Source organism: Erythrolamprus reginae, chromosome 5 (assembly GCF_031021105.1).
Source record: "Erythrolamprus reginae isolate rEryReg1 chromosome 5, rEryReg1.hap1, whole genome shotgun sequence".
Lineage (NCBI taxonomy): Eukaryota > Metazoa > Chordata > Lepidosauria > Squamata > Dipsadidae > Erythrolamprus > Erythrolamprus reginae.
Window position 1 is genome coordinate 83,897,749 of NC_091954.1, and position 16,948 is coordinate 83,914,696.

Genomic DNA, 16,948 nt, shown 5'->3' on the forward strand with positions numbered 1-16,948 from the left:
AAGCATGGAGTAAGAGCAGCTGCAGTGAAAGAAAGAGAAGAATCATCTTTATTTCATTTCTAATAAGCCTCTGTTAGAGAGGAGAAAAGGTGATGAGATGTTTCTTCATTCTCTTCATTTTTCCTGTCTCTACCAAACCTCATCACTTGGTTGGAGAAAGGAAAAAACACTATGGAGATGGTAACTGACGTTGTGATAGAATAGTAACACTTTCTGCAAGATCAGTCCTTGTTTCTTAATCTATACTGTATACTGCATGAATCAAAAAGAGGGCGGGGTAAATATTTACTGACCACTCACATCCTGGACACAAACTGTTTCAACTCCTACCCTCAAAACGTCGCTACAGAGCACTGCACACCAAGACAACTAGACACAAGAACAGTTTTTTTCCGAACGCCATCACTCTACTAAACAAATAATTCCCTCAACACTGTCAGACTTTCTACTAAATCTGCACTTCTATTCTACTAGTTTTCCTCATCATTCCTATCACCCATTTCCTCCCATGTTGACTGTATGACTGTAACTTGTTGCTTATATCCTAAGATTTTTATTAATATTGCTTCTTCATTGCTTATTTGACCCCTATGACAATCATTAAGTGTCGTACCACAAGATTCTTGACAAATGTATATTTTATTTTATGTACACTGAGACCATATGCACCAAGACAAATTCCTTGTGTATCCAATCACACTTGACCAATAAAATTCTATTCTATTCTATTCTATTCTACTCTAAAAATAAGACAAAAAGAAAAAGTTAGTTTCTGGAGAGGTCCTGTTCTTTCTGACAGATAAAACAGAAATAACGACAAAAGCACACAGCCTCACATCAGGATGGACAAGATGGCCCTGCAGTGGGCTGAATCTGCAGATCACCTGCTTCTCTCAGGCTCCTCCTGCAAATTAAAATGTCTATGCAGGAATTTGCATCTTGCTTCCTGATGGAAACAACTACTTTCTTGGCAGATCACTTTGATTCTGCTTGTTTCATTGGAAAATAGAGGAGCCTACTAGGAGTAAGGCTCCATTGTGAGGATGGGACCTCAAAGATTATTAGCAGATTGTCTCAGGATCAGGGCAAGGAGAGTGTTTGGTTGAGGCCATGAAGTGTTGTGGTTAGCTCTGGCCCAGCTCCTGCCCCAAGGACTGTTTTTCTCCCGGTGGAATCTGATGATGAAGGCTCCTCTGACCAAGGAGACGTGAGTGACAGGGAGGAGGAGAGTGTGGCAGACAGCTCAGAAGGAGATCAATTATCTAGCTCCTCCTTGGATTCGGAACAAGAGTTAATGATACAGCCATGCATGTGGAGAGCGATGCATAGGCAGCAACAACTGAGATATTATTATCAAAGAAAATGAGGCCACCTGTGGTTGGGTGGGGCTGTGGTAATTAATGAGGCTGCTATAAATAGCAGCCTGTGGGCTTGGCCATTGTGGAGGATTATCTGATCCTTGTGTTTCGTGCCTGCTTTGCTGACTTTGACCTTTGTGTGCTGATTTTCCCCCGCTTTGAAACTAAACCAGGGCAAAGTGTGTTTCACTTTGTGAAAGAAGAAGGACTGTGAATTGCCTCACAGCTGCAAGCTAAGTATCACAGAACTGATAGGGGACTTGTACAAATTATCAGTTTGTTTGGAGACGAGTGCTCTTTGCTATACAAAAAGGGTGCTTCGTTTATTTGCATTTTCGGTATAAAGAACATTATTTTGAATTTTCAAACATGTGTGTGTCTGAAATTGTATCTGTGCCTTTTCAGGAGGATTCTACCAGAGAGCTCGACAGAACGTGAAGTAGGGCATTTAATTGTCTGTGCTACCTTAAGCAATGTGGAGAACATCTAAGTACTTATAGTCAATGAAGTAAAAAGATGGATCCACTTTGCTTTCTCCTTTATGATAAATTTTTTTGTTAATGTGTTATATTCTATTTATAGGACAGCCAGGACCTGTGGGCAGTAAAGGTATTAAAGGTAGCAAAGGATTTCCAGGACAAAATGGTGTTAGAGGACATCCAGGTTTGTACATTCTTCACTCTTAAAAATGCAACCATTTATTTTTTTAAAATCTGGTTTTATCTATCTATAAATAGAGAGCATGAAAGTCTAAGAATCTATTTTATCTCTTCCAGGCTCTTTTGTCTCTTCCTGAAAGAGAAATGTTTTTCATGCTTAGTTGAGAAGCAGAGATGGCTTATGACCAATAATGCAAAACATAATCCATCTTTGCCATATCTCACATTGCATGCAGAGATGCAGAGCTTTGCAAACTATAGAAGCAGTGAAACCAAAGTAATTGAACATGTGGCATACTGCTTTTTAGCTCATAGATTTCCATACTGCCTTCTTTGGTTTGAAATCATAGCTATTATTAATGGGAATGGATCTTTTGTTGGTGGATATGACAGATGAACTGGACACAGTTGGAGTTGTTTCTGGTTTGCAACTCCTGATCAAATGTACTGCTCTTGTTTCTTTAACCTTCTAAATATTATCTAGTTACTACCAGGGAAAAGAATATGAAAAAGTTAGTGATATTGCTTCTTGCTGTTGTCAGCTTGCTCAAATATTAGCAAGATGGCAAATAAAGCTGTTTCTTTTTTGGGTTTTATCAATGAACACAAAAGATATGAGCAGTATGAGCATTATTAGTTAGCAAAAATTATAAGAATGGTCAATTTATAGAGACCCATATCTCATGAGAATAATATGAATGGAAATCCAATAGCCGAGGAATCTAAAACATTAGGTGGACTTCATTTTTTTTTTTGAAAGAGGTTCCCTGCCCAGTTACCGGGTGGGCATAGCCATGGTGGGCATGGCTTAGTCAGACTCTGGCACCAAGTGGGGGGTGACCTCCCTGGCCTCCAGAGGCTTTTTTCAATCCTCCGGGAGGGCAAAAATGGCCTCCTAGGGCTCCAGAGGTTCTGGAGGCTGGAAACGGGCCCATTTCCAGCTTTCCTGAACTTCCAGTAGGCCCATTTTTCACCCTCCTGAGCCTCTGGGCATGCCTTGAACTTGCCTGCATCCAAAATAGGCCACATTGGGACTCCTGGAATGGGAGAGGCTAGGTTGGCAGGGCCAGCCAGGAGTGGGATTTGGGGGTTCTCAAAAGTTGTCCTAAATGGTTGCTGAGAATTGTCGTGAAAACCAAACATGATATTGATATTATAGAGCTTGCAGTCCAGGTATTCACATATCTGTAATGAAGAACAACTGGAATATAGTCTACTTGATATACTATCTTATAATTCAGAGACATTAACAATCAGTATTCTAGAAGGCAGCACAATATATTTTTTCTATAGTGTTTCAAGGACAAACAAAATTTGATTTGCAGGTATCAGTGTTTTGACATCTCTAAAAATATATTTATTTTGTTTAGCAAACTATTCTCCCATTATATGATATTAAGCAAATGTGGGTTTTTTTCCATTTTTGGAAATGCATACGTAATAAATATCTTTTTAAAATGTATTTTCCTCAGGTCCAGTTGGATTGCCTGGTGAAAATGGATTAGCTGGTGAAAAGGGTAATCAAGGACATGATGGTACTTATGGTCCTCCTGGAGAATCAGGATCACAAGGTTTTTATTGTGTTGCAATCATTTTCATATTATCAAAAAAATTGCTAGTTTGGGGTTGTGATACCCTGCCAAAATTATTTTCATTACTGACAGGTCTTCAAATTTTATTTAATTGTTTACCCTTTAAGAAGACTATTTTAAAAGAATGGCTACCAATGGCACCTTTGCTAATTTTAAGCATATCATTTCTATATTGGACATTATTTGAATTGATTGTTATTGTTGTTAGATGTTGGGTGCGAAACCATTTTGAGTATTTTGATTATTTCTCCTTATTTAGAATATTGTAAAGATGATAAGGAATATAAAAATGGGATTCCATTTATTCTTAAGACTGTACTTCTAAAATGTACAGTATTTCAAATACTTTTTGGAACAAGAGTTTGAACCAGTTATATACAGTACTTATTAATAGCAACTTGGAAATACTTTGTAGCAATGTGGAAATCAAATATGTATTAGTTATGTTGGAACTATTTAAGCAAGCAACTCCTTCGTTAAATAAATTTATTAAGAAATAAAAAGCATTATTAAATGAATTCATAGAAAAAAGTGGGTTTTGTTTATGAATTTTTGGAATCTTTGGAATATGAATTTTAGCCATATTTCTTATTAATACCATTGTAATTTATTGCTTCTTAAATTTTGATTTACTTTCGAAATAAAAAATACATTATCGTCATATAGGTTCCCCAGGGCAACAAATTCCTGGCCCTAAAGGACCTCCCGGACCTAAAGGTAAAATTATACAGTACTCCGTGTCTTATTTAGTTAATTTATCCTATGTTTATTATTTTTACAAATAATTCAAAATAGTGAAATAGTCAACATACCGTCCTCTCCTATTTTCCCCACAACACAACCTTGTGATGCTGTTAATTCATAATGCAAAATTTGAAAAATCTTCCACGCTGTATATTTGAAAATTTTTATTATGCAATTACCGTATATTTCCAGTGAGGGTGGAAATCCAGGTGGTAAAAGAGAAACGCATGCTCTTGACACAATACGTATACATACACATGTGTGTACACACGCACACACACAATTTGCATATATATCAAACATGTTTGATATATTATAGCTAATAATTGGGTGGATACTACAACTACAAAAAAGAATGCTTTTTAGAACTACTGTATTCCTTCCATTCTTCTAAAAGGAATAATTATTCTTATGAGGAAGAATTGCTATAAATAGTTTTTTTGGTACCGCACAATTAAAGTTTTCCTGAATTCCTTAAGAGAGCCGACAGGATGCTAATACTAAGTGCTAAGGTATTTTATCACACACATAGATTTTTGATATGTTTTCTTTTAATAAAGTTAGTTTTATTTTGTATATTTCAAGATTGACTATATACTATAGGTTATCCTAACTGGACGAGCCAGGGTAGAGGAGCTGAATATAAATGGTTCAGGTTTCCTGGATTGTCTACTCTTGACCGATAGGTCATCACATCATCTGATTAGAAATGCAGTAACATTAACGGTGATGGTTATAAAGAAAGTAACTTCTAACTCAGAACATATGATCCAAACTGGGTTATATATCTAATGTTATAATTCCTGTAAGTGGAAAGTAGATTTTATTGCCAGAAAGTATAGTCATGGAAAATACATGGAAAGCAACACATCCATTGATAGACCAGTAATGATGAATAATGTTAATATTTCTTGACATCATTCACTTAGGATTTTTAGAACTTTTGGAACAAATCATAGTACCCTTAAAATATAATGACCAATATGTTCTTAACTTGATTAAAATATTCATTTCCAAGGTATCAAAGGAGATATGGGAATAGCTGGTTTTCCAGGTCTACAAGGCTTTAAAGGTGCTATGGGAGACCAAGGACCAAGTGGACCTCCTGGTTCACCTGGATCACCAGGACTTCCAGGAGAACCATGGAGAATCCTTAACCTCAAAGGAAATAGAGGTCCTCCTGGCCTTGATGGAAATCCAGGTAAGAAGCCATTATTATACAGCAATTTTAACATTTGCTTTCCTGCATCTTATAATTATTACAAAATAGATGCATTTATTGATTTCTCATGCCTGATCAGATTCATTGTGAATCTTCTTCTACTTTCATTTGAGGTGTTTTTTCCTCTTCATTTACCTGCTCTGCTTTACAGTTAAGGAGCCAAACAGCTGTCTTCTGTAGGGAAGAAATTTGGTATTAAAGTTTGTTGCAAAATTCAAAACCAAATGCACACACAGATGACTGATTCATCTGGATTCATAAACTTCTTTATAAACATAGTAACAGATGAATTTACAATACCATTAGCAGAGTTCTTCTTCAAGAAGTTACAGACAGCAGAGAACAGTTAGTTTCATTTCAGCAGAATTCAGAGTGGAAGACTGAGCCACACCCAGCCTTAAGCTTCTCAATTTCGATTCCCTGCATGGACTCAGAAGTGGTTAACTTCTATTAGCTGACCCAGTTGCTATGCCTATTCATTGGCTGACTTTTTTACCACTAGCTCTCCCAGTCATTAATATTTTAACATTTGGAAGCTTATGTACCAATTATCCAATAATCTCTGCATTTAATATAGAAACATGAGAATAGCCTTGATGGATCAGACCAAAGCATCCAAAGCATGTCCACCATTTTTTTCTGCATATCAGTGGAGATGCATATATTTTTTCTATTTTCTTTCCTGCAAATGTATTTGATTTTATTGGATTTGGAGGCATACAACTTATCTTCAAGAATACTAGTGCTCGATAAAGTTGTTTTCCATTAACTTATCCAATAAAGCCTTTCATGTTGAGAAAGGAATTTATGAGAGTTGTGGGCTAATTGTTTCAATAGGTTTTGTCTATGGTATTCTAAGGAACTTTTCCCCCTGAGGTACATACAATATTATTAATATTCCACAAAATTGTATTAGACCAAAAGCCTTTAGCCTGTGGTCTGTTAAGTGTGTGTGTGTGTGTGTGTGTGTGTGTGAGGGTGTTCTTCCTGTCAGCTGCCTGTGGAAGTGGACCTTACTACCAACTTTGCAAATTGAAATTGAAAAGTGTTATACATACATTGTAATTTATTAAGCAGATATAAGAAAAAGAATGAGTACGCATATAATTTAACATAATAAACTATTTAATAATTTAATATAACACAATGAACTACTCTCAAATGAATGTACATTCCCCATGAAACATAGGTGTCCCTGGTAGCCCGGGACCTGCTGGAGTCCCAAGCTACAGCCTGAAAGGAGACAAAGGTGTCCGAGGAACAGATGGAATTCCAGGCCCACCAGGAATGAAAGGTGATGATGGCCCACCTGGTGTGCCAGTAAGTTAAATTATTGACTTGACTTGACTTGACTTGACTTGACTTGACTTGACTTGATTTGACTTGACTTGACTTGACTTGATTTGATTTCTATGCCGTCCAATCCCGAAGGACTCATGGCGGCTTACAACATTACAAATAACAGCAACAATAAAAAGAAGTCAAGAAAAAAAGAACTAATTTCTAAAACCCTAATTAAAACTTAAGACAATTCAACAGCATACGTACTAGTCATTCATACCAGTTCAGACACATGGACACGCTTGTGGTTGATTTAGGGCCCCCAGCCTGCCAGCATAGCCAGGTCTTCATGGCCTTTTAGAAAGCCAGCAGAGTAGGGGCCATACGGACCTCAAGGGGAAGTTGATTCCATAAATTCGAGACAGCAACCGAGAAGGCCCTCCCTCACGGCCCCGCGAACCTGCCTTGTTTAGCTGACAGGACCTGGAGAAGGCCAACTCTGTGTGTTCTTATTGGTCTCTGGGAGGTATGTGGCAGGAGACGGTCCCTTAAATAATCTGGCCCTGAGCCATATAGGGCTTTATAGGTGATAACCAATGCCTTGAATTGTGCCCGGAGATTAATAGGGAGCCAGTGCAGCTCACGGAGTATAGGAGTTATATGGGTGTACTGAGGTTAGCCCCATGTAGAGCGTATTGCAATAATCAAGATGGGAGGTGATGAGGGCCTGAGCGTCTGTGTGTAGAGCCACGGGGTCCAAATAGGATCGCAACTGGTACACTAGGCGAACCTGGGCAAAGATCCCCCTGGCCAGAGCCGAGAGATGAAGTTCAAGGTTCAGCTGTGGATCCAGGAGGACACCCAAGTTGCAGACCCTATAAATATCCTTTGTTAGTCATTCATTACGGTAATTTTATATTTTAGACTTGCAGCAATCTGAGTTGTTGATAAGGAAAGCTATCACATTTTAAAAAAATAATTCAATTTGAACAATCGGTTTTTAAAAAACCAAGAATTTTATTCTGTTTCATTTTTCTAGCTATCAATGCAGAATTAGTGGGTGTATTAGTGGGTGTCACTAGGCTGGTGAAATGTCCTAAGATTTTGTTGTTGTCATTGTTGCTGTTCAACTCAGAGATGGAATAAGCTGTTTCATTTCTATTATAATTAAGAGCTAGCTGGCGTTAAGACATGGGAGCAGGGAAGCTCAGAGCAAATACAAAAATAATTTTCATCCCACGTTCTGTGAAATATGAGTGTTTAGGATGTGGGTATTTTTTCTTCTCTTAAGGCCATCATTCTTCTGAGAATAACATTTAGAAGACTGTATGTATAATAATAAGGAATGTAGCTATGTTTGCATATCATTGTATTAAATAGTAACGATACAGGTTCCCAAATCATTAAAAATTGTTAAGAATACAGGGAGGTATCTATACAGGAAGGTGCCTATTTTAAAAATAGAGGTAGATTAAATAAACCAGAGAATTGGTTTCATTGCTACTTTTACTTTTAATGATATAATAGAAATATAAGGCTAGCAACTACGACAATTGACTTTGTATTCTCCAATTTTCCATTGTTTGCTTAACAATGTGTTTTTTATGTTGATGTTCATTCTCTCTCTACTCTACTTACAAAATCTATTGAAGATGGATTTAAACTGATAAAGATTATTTTGATCCTGATTTACAGGGAGTTGAGGGTATCCCTGGTTATCAGGGCCTTGATGGTGAAGTTGGTGTTTTAGGATTACCAGGAATAAAAGGTACGTTTCCATTTTATCTCATTCTAGAATGCCATATTATGTTACTCATATATCACACACCATGAATGAAATATAAATTGGATACTGTCGATAGAGCACTTCTTCTGGACTAATTATTTGAGTTGTCCATTTATTTTTAGCTATTAATCACAATGAAGACCTTTTCCAGAATGATCTATATAGGGGCTTCATTTAATGCATCTCTGGAGCTGTGATTTCTCGCAAAGATTTTACAAATTGACTGTAAGATATAGAGAGCAGCTTGTCTGCTTCCTTGCCATTTTCCCCCTGAGCAAAAGTCTCAAAAATGAACAAGAAAGCAAGATAAACAGGAACCACCTCCTCATTACTGTCTACATGCTACAAGAGATGGTGTGAACATGTATTGTTCTTGTTAGCTCTGAAATCAAACTGGATTACATTTTGCACAATTTATAAAGCAGGGAGTAGCAGGCAAAAAGTCTTAAATTTGAACTTGGGATTCTAAACCTAGAAAGAGACCCACATTAATTACAACAACAACAACAATAATAATAATAATAATACTCAAAATTTATATGACTCGAGAAAGGAAAAAAGAGACGTTCTTCAAAAAGAATCAAAACAGGTTGAACATTCTTGTTAGTTGCCATGGAGATTCTCAGCCAGTGATCTATTTTGACAGTGTATTCAAGAGATTCAATTAGTTAGGAAAATTCCAGTGTAAAATCAACCCATTTCTGTATTTGGTGATGTCCAAAGATTATTTTTCCGTGTTTCATTCTTGTTAGATTACTCCCTTGACAGGACTAGCCATTAAATATAAAGATTCAAAACAAGTATTTCATAGCTGTTTGGCTTGAAGATCTTCACCTACATTTATATGTTCTGAGACATACCAGGCAAAAGCATGCAATTATTGACCAATGTAGATATTTGTGCAGAACACTCTTTGTATTGAATGTGCATCTTTATACATATTTCTTGTTAGATGTTAATTCCTACTATATTACCAAAACCAAATAATATCAACCTCTCCCTCAAAAAACTGATATAACCAATGCTTTGAATTGTGACCGGAGACTAATAGAGAGCCAGTGCAGCTCATGGAGTATGGGTGTTATATGGGTGTACCGAGGTGCACCGATGACAACTTGCGCGGCTGCATTCTGGACCACTTTTCGAGGGTATCCCCATGTAGAGCGCATTGCAATAATCAAGATGGAGGGGGATGAGGGCCTGAGCGACTGCGTAGAGCCTCGGGGTCCAAATAGGGTCAAAACTGGTATACCAGGCGAACCTGGGCAAAGGTCCTCCCTGGCCACAGCCGAGTGGTGACGTTCAAGGTTCAGCTGTGGATCCAGGAGGACATACACGTTGCAGACCCTATAAATATCCTTTGTTAGACAATCTAATTTCTTGTTAGATGTTAATTCCTACTATATTACCAAAACCAAATAATATCAACCTCTCCCTCCAAAAACTGATAAAGTAATGAAGAATAGTAAATTAGGACATGCATTCCCATACTTATGTAAGCTTTATGGAATTCGCAAGTATTCTTTACAGTGATGGGATCCAATTTAAAAAAAACACCATTTCTGTGGGTGTGGTTTGGTGGGTGTGGCTTGGTGGGGTCATGTGACTGAGCAGAGCCAACTCAACATCACTCACACAAGGTCAAGTGGGCTTGGCCAACTTGGCTTCACCCCACTAAGCCACACCCACCAAGAACCGGAAGAAAAGGCAGCTCTTGCAGCTTGTCCTTTTATGGTCCCTCTCCCCCTCACACTGAAGTATCTTAAAGGGACACCGCAGTCCAGCAGTCTTCTGAGCAGCTCTGCTGTGATGTCATTCCTCCATTGCAGCAGGCAGTTCTCCTGGCCGGGTCTTGCAATGGGGTGCAGCCACACACAGGCAGGCAATCACACTGTGCAGCTGGCACAAAGAATTGGGTGGTGATGGCGGCAACAGGACTTCAGGCCTCTTTTTCAGCCTGTAGCTTTTGGTAAATTTCAGCAAGGGAACCAGCCACCACCATTTTGCTAGCTGGAATTGATCCGGTAGCAGTGGCTGGAGGTTTCTCGTTCTCACACTGAAAAAGAGGCTGTGGCTGCAGGCTTCTTCTGCCAAAAACTCCAGGCAGAAAAGATGCCTGAAGAAGTCCCACCATCACTCTGTTCTTAGCACCGGCTACGCATGCACACCCCATTGTCTGCCGGTGCCGCTTGTAGCCAGACCCGACCAATAGAACGGCCTGCTGCACCAGAGGGATGGTGTCGCAGTGGAGCTTCTCGGAAAGCAGCCGAAAACTACTAGCAGCTGGAGGGTCACCAGCTGAGCCTTACTGGGGATCCACACCAAGGCATGGACAAAGATAAGTGAGGTGGAGAATGAGCGAGCAGCATGTAGGCAGAGGCCCCGGTGAAGATCAGAACTGGGGAATGGCACAAGATGAGCAGCGAACAGGTAGCATATGGGCAGAGGCTCCAGGAAAGGCCAGAACCAGGAAATGGCACATTCCCCAACCCTGCAAGGCAAATGGCAAGTGGGTGATGGCCACAGAGAAGGCCAGAGCCAGGGAATGGCATGTTCCCCAACCCAGACAAGGTGAACAGTGAGCAGGCAGCATGCTTACCTTTGATGAGCAGAGTGGGCGAGGCGCAGAGGCAAGACGATGATCTGGGCTGTGTGGCAAGGCAAAATATATACCCCATGGGTGTGGTGAGTGGGCAGATGGGCAAGCGGTGGGCAGGGAAGAGCAGCAAATGGGCAGGTGGGGACGTGGCCGGCCAGAAGTGGTATTTGCCTGTTCAGCAAACCAGTTAAAATTTCCACTGTTGGTTTGTGTGAAACGGTCCTAACCGGCTGAATACCACTTCCGCTTTGGCATCATAATCATGTCTAATACTAGGATCTTCCTTTTAGGAGAAAGGGGCAATCGGGGACCACCTGGACCACCTGGAGTAGCAGGGCCTCGAGGGCCAACAGGACCACCTGGTAGCAAATATACTTGTTCTGTTTTACTTAATTGAATTGGATTTGTAATATTATTTGCTTATAAATAATTGTAATTGTAAAGAATGGCAATTAATTTATAATGGTGGTTATACATAGATAAACAAAGAACCCTTTATTTGCTTGTATCTTCATCATTAGGCCAGCCTGGATCATCTGTGAAAGCAGTTTCTTTCCCGGGCAGCCCAGGACCTGCTGGACCTCCAGGAAATCCAGGAAGCTCAGGAGATCCTGGTCCCCGTGGGTCACCTGGGCTCCCAGGTACATATTTCCTTTCCTCTATTTTAATGGTTTTCAACCTTGGGGACTTAAAGGTGTGAGGACCTCAACATTCTGGGAGACATCCAACATCTTCAAGATGCCAAGATTGAAAAACACGGCTCTATTTGAATTAGTCTGGTGTGGTCATTATTGCCTCAGTGCTACTTGGAGCTTTTGGCTGCGATGCCTTTCTGTCATTTTAGTTGTTAGGGAACTCAGGAGATATCCTGGCAGACCTCAGAGAACTTCTGCTTTTGAAGGTGTTTCTGGGTGAAATACAGAGGACTAGTTATTAGTATCTGTTACTTGGGGCTTGTCTTGCAATAAGTTTGCATCAAATCTTCTCCAGAATGACCCCTTCCTTTTAGGTATGTTTTGAACATATGTTAACATTTTTCTTCTATTCATCTATCCAGGACCTCCTGGTACAAAGGGCCAGTCAGGCCGTCATGGTGCTTCAGGTAGAACTGGACCATCTGGACCCAAAGGAGAAAAAGGATTTCAAGGGCAAAAAGGTACTACAATAAGGAGTGGTGAACTCATTATAAGAAGATGGAATGAAATGGAATATTTGGATTTTCTCTTGTACCTGGCCATGGAAATATTGTGTGTACAGTGGTACTTCTACCTAGGAAGGCCTCTACTTATGAAATTTTCTAGATAAGAACCGGGTGTTCAAGATTTTTTTGCCTCTTCTCAAGAACCATTTTCTACTTACAAACCCAAGCGTCCGAAACTATAACCAGAAAAGGCAGGGAGAAGCCTCCGTGGGGCCTCTCTAGGAATCTCCTGGGAGGAAACAAGGCCTCCACCCTCCCTGTGGTTTCCCCAATCGCACATATTGTTTGCTTTTTCATTGATTCTTATGAGGAAAATTGCTTCTTCTTATAAACTTTTCTACTTAGGAACCTGGTCACAGAATGAATTAAGTTTGTAAGTAGATGTACCACTGTATTTGACACAGAATTTGTAGGTAGACAGGTTCACAAATATTTCTAATTATTATTTTTTAAATTAATTTCTCCATAGGTTTACCTGGATTGCTTGGATCTCCTGGTGTAAAGGGACTTCCTGGATTCCCTGGAAGCTACATAACTAGTCCACTGAAAAGGGGCTTCATTTTTTCCCGGCATAGTCAGTCAACAGACATCCCTACGTGTCCATCTGGGACCACTCACATCTATAGTGGCTACTCTCTTCTTTTTGTTCAAGGAAATGAACAAGCACACGGACAAGACCTGGGTACTTTTATATATAGTTTTATTTTTTCTTAAGATATCACATAAAGTTTGCTGTGCAAAAGCAAACATTTCATGCCCCCCATTAAAATAACAAATCTAACAGTGTAATCCTAAACATAGGTCTTAAATGGTGAATTCCCAGAGAATTGTGACTACATCTGCATCTTAAGGATGAATCTTTCCTTTGCAGCAGAAGGGGAAAGATAATGAAGACAGTGTATATATGAATTGTCCAGTTCAAAGAACTTTATTTCTGATAATTTCATCTCTTAATCAGAGTTTTGGTCAAGAATAACTACCAACATAAGCAATAGCACTTGAACTTATACACCATTTCATAGTGCTTTACAGCTCTAAGCAGTTTACAGAGTCAGCCTTGGAGGTCTTATAATCCACTGTTTCCCAATCTTGGTAACTTGAAGACATCTGGACTTCAACTCCCAGAATTTGCTGGCTGAGAAATTCTGGGAGTTGAGGTTCAGATATCTTCAAATTGCCAAGATTGGGAGACACTGTTAATCCAACCCCCGGCTTAGGCAGAAAACCTTATGCTATTTCAGACGAATGGTTATCCAACATCTTCTTAAAAACAGGGATTATTGGAGCAATCCCTGAGAAAACACTGAGAAAAAACCCACATTGTCACATTGACAAATGTATGTTTTCTAGCTATTTTATTTTAACTTCCAAATGTAAATTAAATATTGATTTACCCAGAGCAAGGATAATTCCAAAGGAATTAATCCCAGAAAGTGTTCACCTCCCATAGCTTTTGATATTTCCCCATTTAAAACCTTTGCTCTTCCTTTGTTCTCAGATTATTTCCCCCTCAGAATTTCTCTATTGTAGCATTTCCCTAACATGTAGTGATTTCATCTGTACTAACATTATAAACATAATAGCATACTTACAGCACAATAATATACTTTATTGAACTTACCAGAACTTTTCTTCTGAATGATCCAGGTACAACCGGTAGCTGTCTTTCAAGATTTACTACTATGCCCTTTTTATTATGTAATAACCAAGCGGTCTGCAGATTTGCTTCTCGCAATGATTACTCCTACTGGTTGTCAACAGAAGCACCAATGCCTGAAGATATGGCCCCAATTTCTGGAAGAGCCTTAGAGTCTTATATTAGCAGGTAAATTTTCCCTACTTGATTTCCCCTTCTGATTTCTATGTAGATATTTATTTGATACATAACATTATATAATAAATATTCAGCAGATAAAACTATTGGTTTCCAAAAACAAAATCAAGTTGCATAAGTGATTTTGTAAAAAGGTGAATTAAAAAAAGGAATTATTCAATTTCTGTGTTCAGCTGGCTACCTAGTTTATCAGCACTTTTCCTCCAAATTCATTAGTTTGCTGCAGTTTCTTTCTCCCTTTTCCTCATGATGTGTTTGTCTCTCACTTTGTAGATGTGTTGTCTGTGAAGGTCCAGCAATGATGATAGCAGTCCACAGTCAAAAAGCTTCAGTTCCATCCTGCCCTCAAGGCTGGCAATCTCTTTGGAAAGGGTTTTCTTTTGTTATGGTAAGAAGAAAAATAAATAAATAAAAGTACTGTTTTTTTGTTTGAAATAAAGGATTCATTAGGCAAGAAGTTTTTTTTTAAAAGTCCCTCCCACCCTAATTGCTAAATTTAATTCCATGGAAGACATGGATCCTGGATTTTGGATGCATTCTGTACATTAGTCCATTTGAGGGACGTAGGTTAAAAATGTTTTGCTCTATGATGCAATAAAACTCTAAAGAATTCTATTCTATTCCATTCCATTCCATTCCATTCTATCCTTCCTTCCTTCCTTCCCTCCCTCCCTAATTGCTAAATTTAATTCCATGGGAGACATGGATCGTGGATTTTGGATGCATTCTGTACATTAGTCCATTTAAAGGACGTTGGTTAAAAATGTTTTGCTCTATGATGCACTTTATCATGCAGTTAAATGTTGCAGACACAAGAGTTGTTTATAGTTTACTAGTAGTAGATAGATGGCTTTGATTTCTTGTCTGGATTATCTTGAAGGCGGACACAGATGCAGCTTTTTTTTTAATTAATGTGCGGAGAAGGGTTTGTAACTATTTTATGGCTATGTGAGTATTTTTATAACCATATGTTGTTTTTTGAAAGCTTAACCTAGCACTAATCATCAAGTGCTTTTTCAAATTATTTCAACAGACCCTTGAACTACAAAAGTAACAAAAAGGAAATTATTATTGTACCTATAGATAGTTTCTTTAAGTTACCCTACAAATTTTAAAGATTATTATGACAAAAACAGAAGAGGATCTTTCATATTTTAACAAATGTATCATAACTGTTCTCAGAAAAAACAGGAGGGCAATAACATTTTTTAAATTTCAAAGTCACAAGAATATCCACAAGACTAGGTTATGTTTGTATTATTATATTCCAGAGCCAAAGGGAAAAAGTTCTCAAATAAAAAAAGAATCTGAAATTTCTGTTGTTCTACGATGCTACAAATCCTACCAATATTAGCAAAAACTTGCTATGTAAAAATAACTATGATGAATTCTTTCAGGTCTTAATATCCCGAGATAAAGTACAATTATTATTGGAAGTCTAAAACTAGTATTTCTTATCCACAGATTACTAACCCAAACAAGATTTTTAATGAAAGTCATTTATCTTTATAGTATACGGGTGCAGGCTCAGAAGCTTCTGGACAAGCTTTGGCATCTCCGGGGTCATGCTTAGAAAAATTTCGTGCCCTTCCATTCATTGAATGCCATGGCCGAGGAACGTGTAATTACTACTCAAATTCCTACAGTTTCTGGTTGGCTACACTAAATTCAAGAAGAATGTTCAGGTATTTTTATTTAAACTACTTTGTGATGCAACTTAAAATGAGTCAGTACATTCTTTCATTGTACTGTCATATGCTACCACTTGCCCAATTCACAAATAAAGTTATTTCTGTCTTTGTTTTGATACCTACTTGTCACTATAAGCCTTATTTAGCAAGTCCCTTTGTGAGGCAGATGAGCAGTTTCAAAATTTGATAAATACATTTTTTATGACAACTGTTTTATTGTCAGCTTTCTTCAAGTGCAACTTCAAACTACATAGTCCTAATTATTACTTTTACTTTGATTTAAATACAGATGACTGACATTGATTTAATTGTTTTATTTAAACTGTATTATTATTATTTACATTTAAAGGAAACCAGTACCACAAACTCTAAAAGGTGAAAATATGAAAAAAATAATTAGTCGCTGTCAAGTCTGCATGAGGAAACCCAACTGAGCAGAACTGTCATCTGAAAATGAAGTTCCAGTATTGTTGCCCACGGGAAAAAAAAGTCTGAAATTAAATCAAATGCTTTTATAAACTTTTAATATGTATTAGAACAGTACAATATTTGTACAAAAAATTAGAAAACCAGTGTTGTGCAATAATGAAAAGTGCAATGTTTTTATTCCTTTATTTTGCTAAAATAAACAAAAATACCATCTTAAAAGAAAGTATCGCAGTGTAATTTTTTTGTACTTATTTGTATCCTGCCTTCATTATTTTTATCAATAATTCAAGGCAGCAAACATATTTAAATACTCTTTCTTCCTCCTATTTTCCCTACAACATAACACTGTATGTAAGCTGGGCTGAGAGAATGACTTACCCCAAATCACCCAATTGACTTTCATAGCTAAGACAGGATTAAAGCACTGTTTCCTGGTTTCTGTTTGATGCCTTAACTACTAGACCAAAATATTTAATGTAATGCATGATTGCCAATTTCTAGATACTACTATTAATAGAGACCTATTATACACCATGGTATCATCAATCTTTT

General features: G+C 38.1%; 1 protein-coding gene across 2 annotated transcripts in view; it reads left to right on the top strand.

The window, feature by feature from the left end:
* COL4A3 (collagen type IV alpha 3 chain) overlaps nucleotides 1-16,619 on the top strand; it is an 83,722-nt gene extending 67,103 nt beyond the window's left edge. For both annotated transcript variants that reach the window (XM_070753333.1, XM_070753334.1), the window contains exons 39-52: nucleotides 1,941-2,021; nucleotides 3,490-3,588; nucleotides 4,276-4,326; nucleotides 5,372-5,554; nucleotides 6,765-6,895; nucleotides 8,552-8,624; nucleotides 11,532-11,603; nucleotides 11,763-11,882; nucleotides 12,299-12,397; nucleotides 12,912-13,124; nucleotides 14,090-14,267; nucleotides 14,550-14,664; nucleotides 15,789-15,961; nucleotides 16,317-16,619. In XM_070753333.1, the coding sequence (XP_070609434.1) occupies nucleotides 1,941-2,021; nucleotides 3,490-3,588; nucleotides 4,276-4,326; nucleotides 5,372-5,554; nucleotides 6,765-6,895; nucleotides 8,552-8,624; nucleotides 11,532-11,603; nucleotides 11,763-11,882; nucleotides 12,299-12,397; nucleotides 12,912-13,124; nucleotides 14,090-14,267; nucleotides 14,550-14,664; nucleotides 15,789-15,961; nucleotides 16,317-16,401 (1,673 nt within the window). In that variant the 3' untranslated portion in view covers nucleotides 16,402-16,619. The remainder of the gene's footprint in view (nucleotides 1-1,940; nucleotides 2,022-3,489; nucleotides 3,589-4,275; nucleotides 4,327-5,371; nucleotides 5,555-6,764; nucleotides 6,896-8,551; nucleotides 8,625-11,531; nucleotides 11,604-11,762; nucleotides 11,883-12,298; nucleotides 12,398-12,911; nucleotides 13,125-14,089; nucleotides 14,268-14,549; nucleotides 14,665-15,788; nucleotides 15,962-16,316) is intronic.
* Nucleotides 16,620-16,948: the final 329 nt, after the last annotated feature.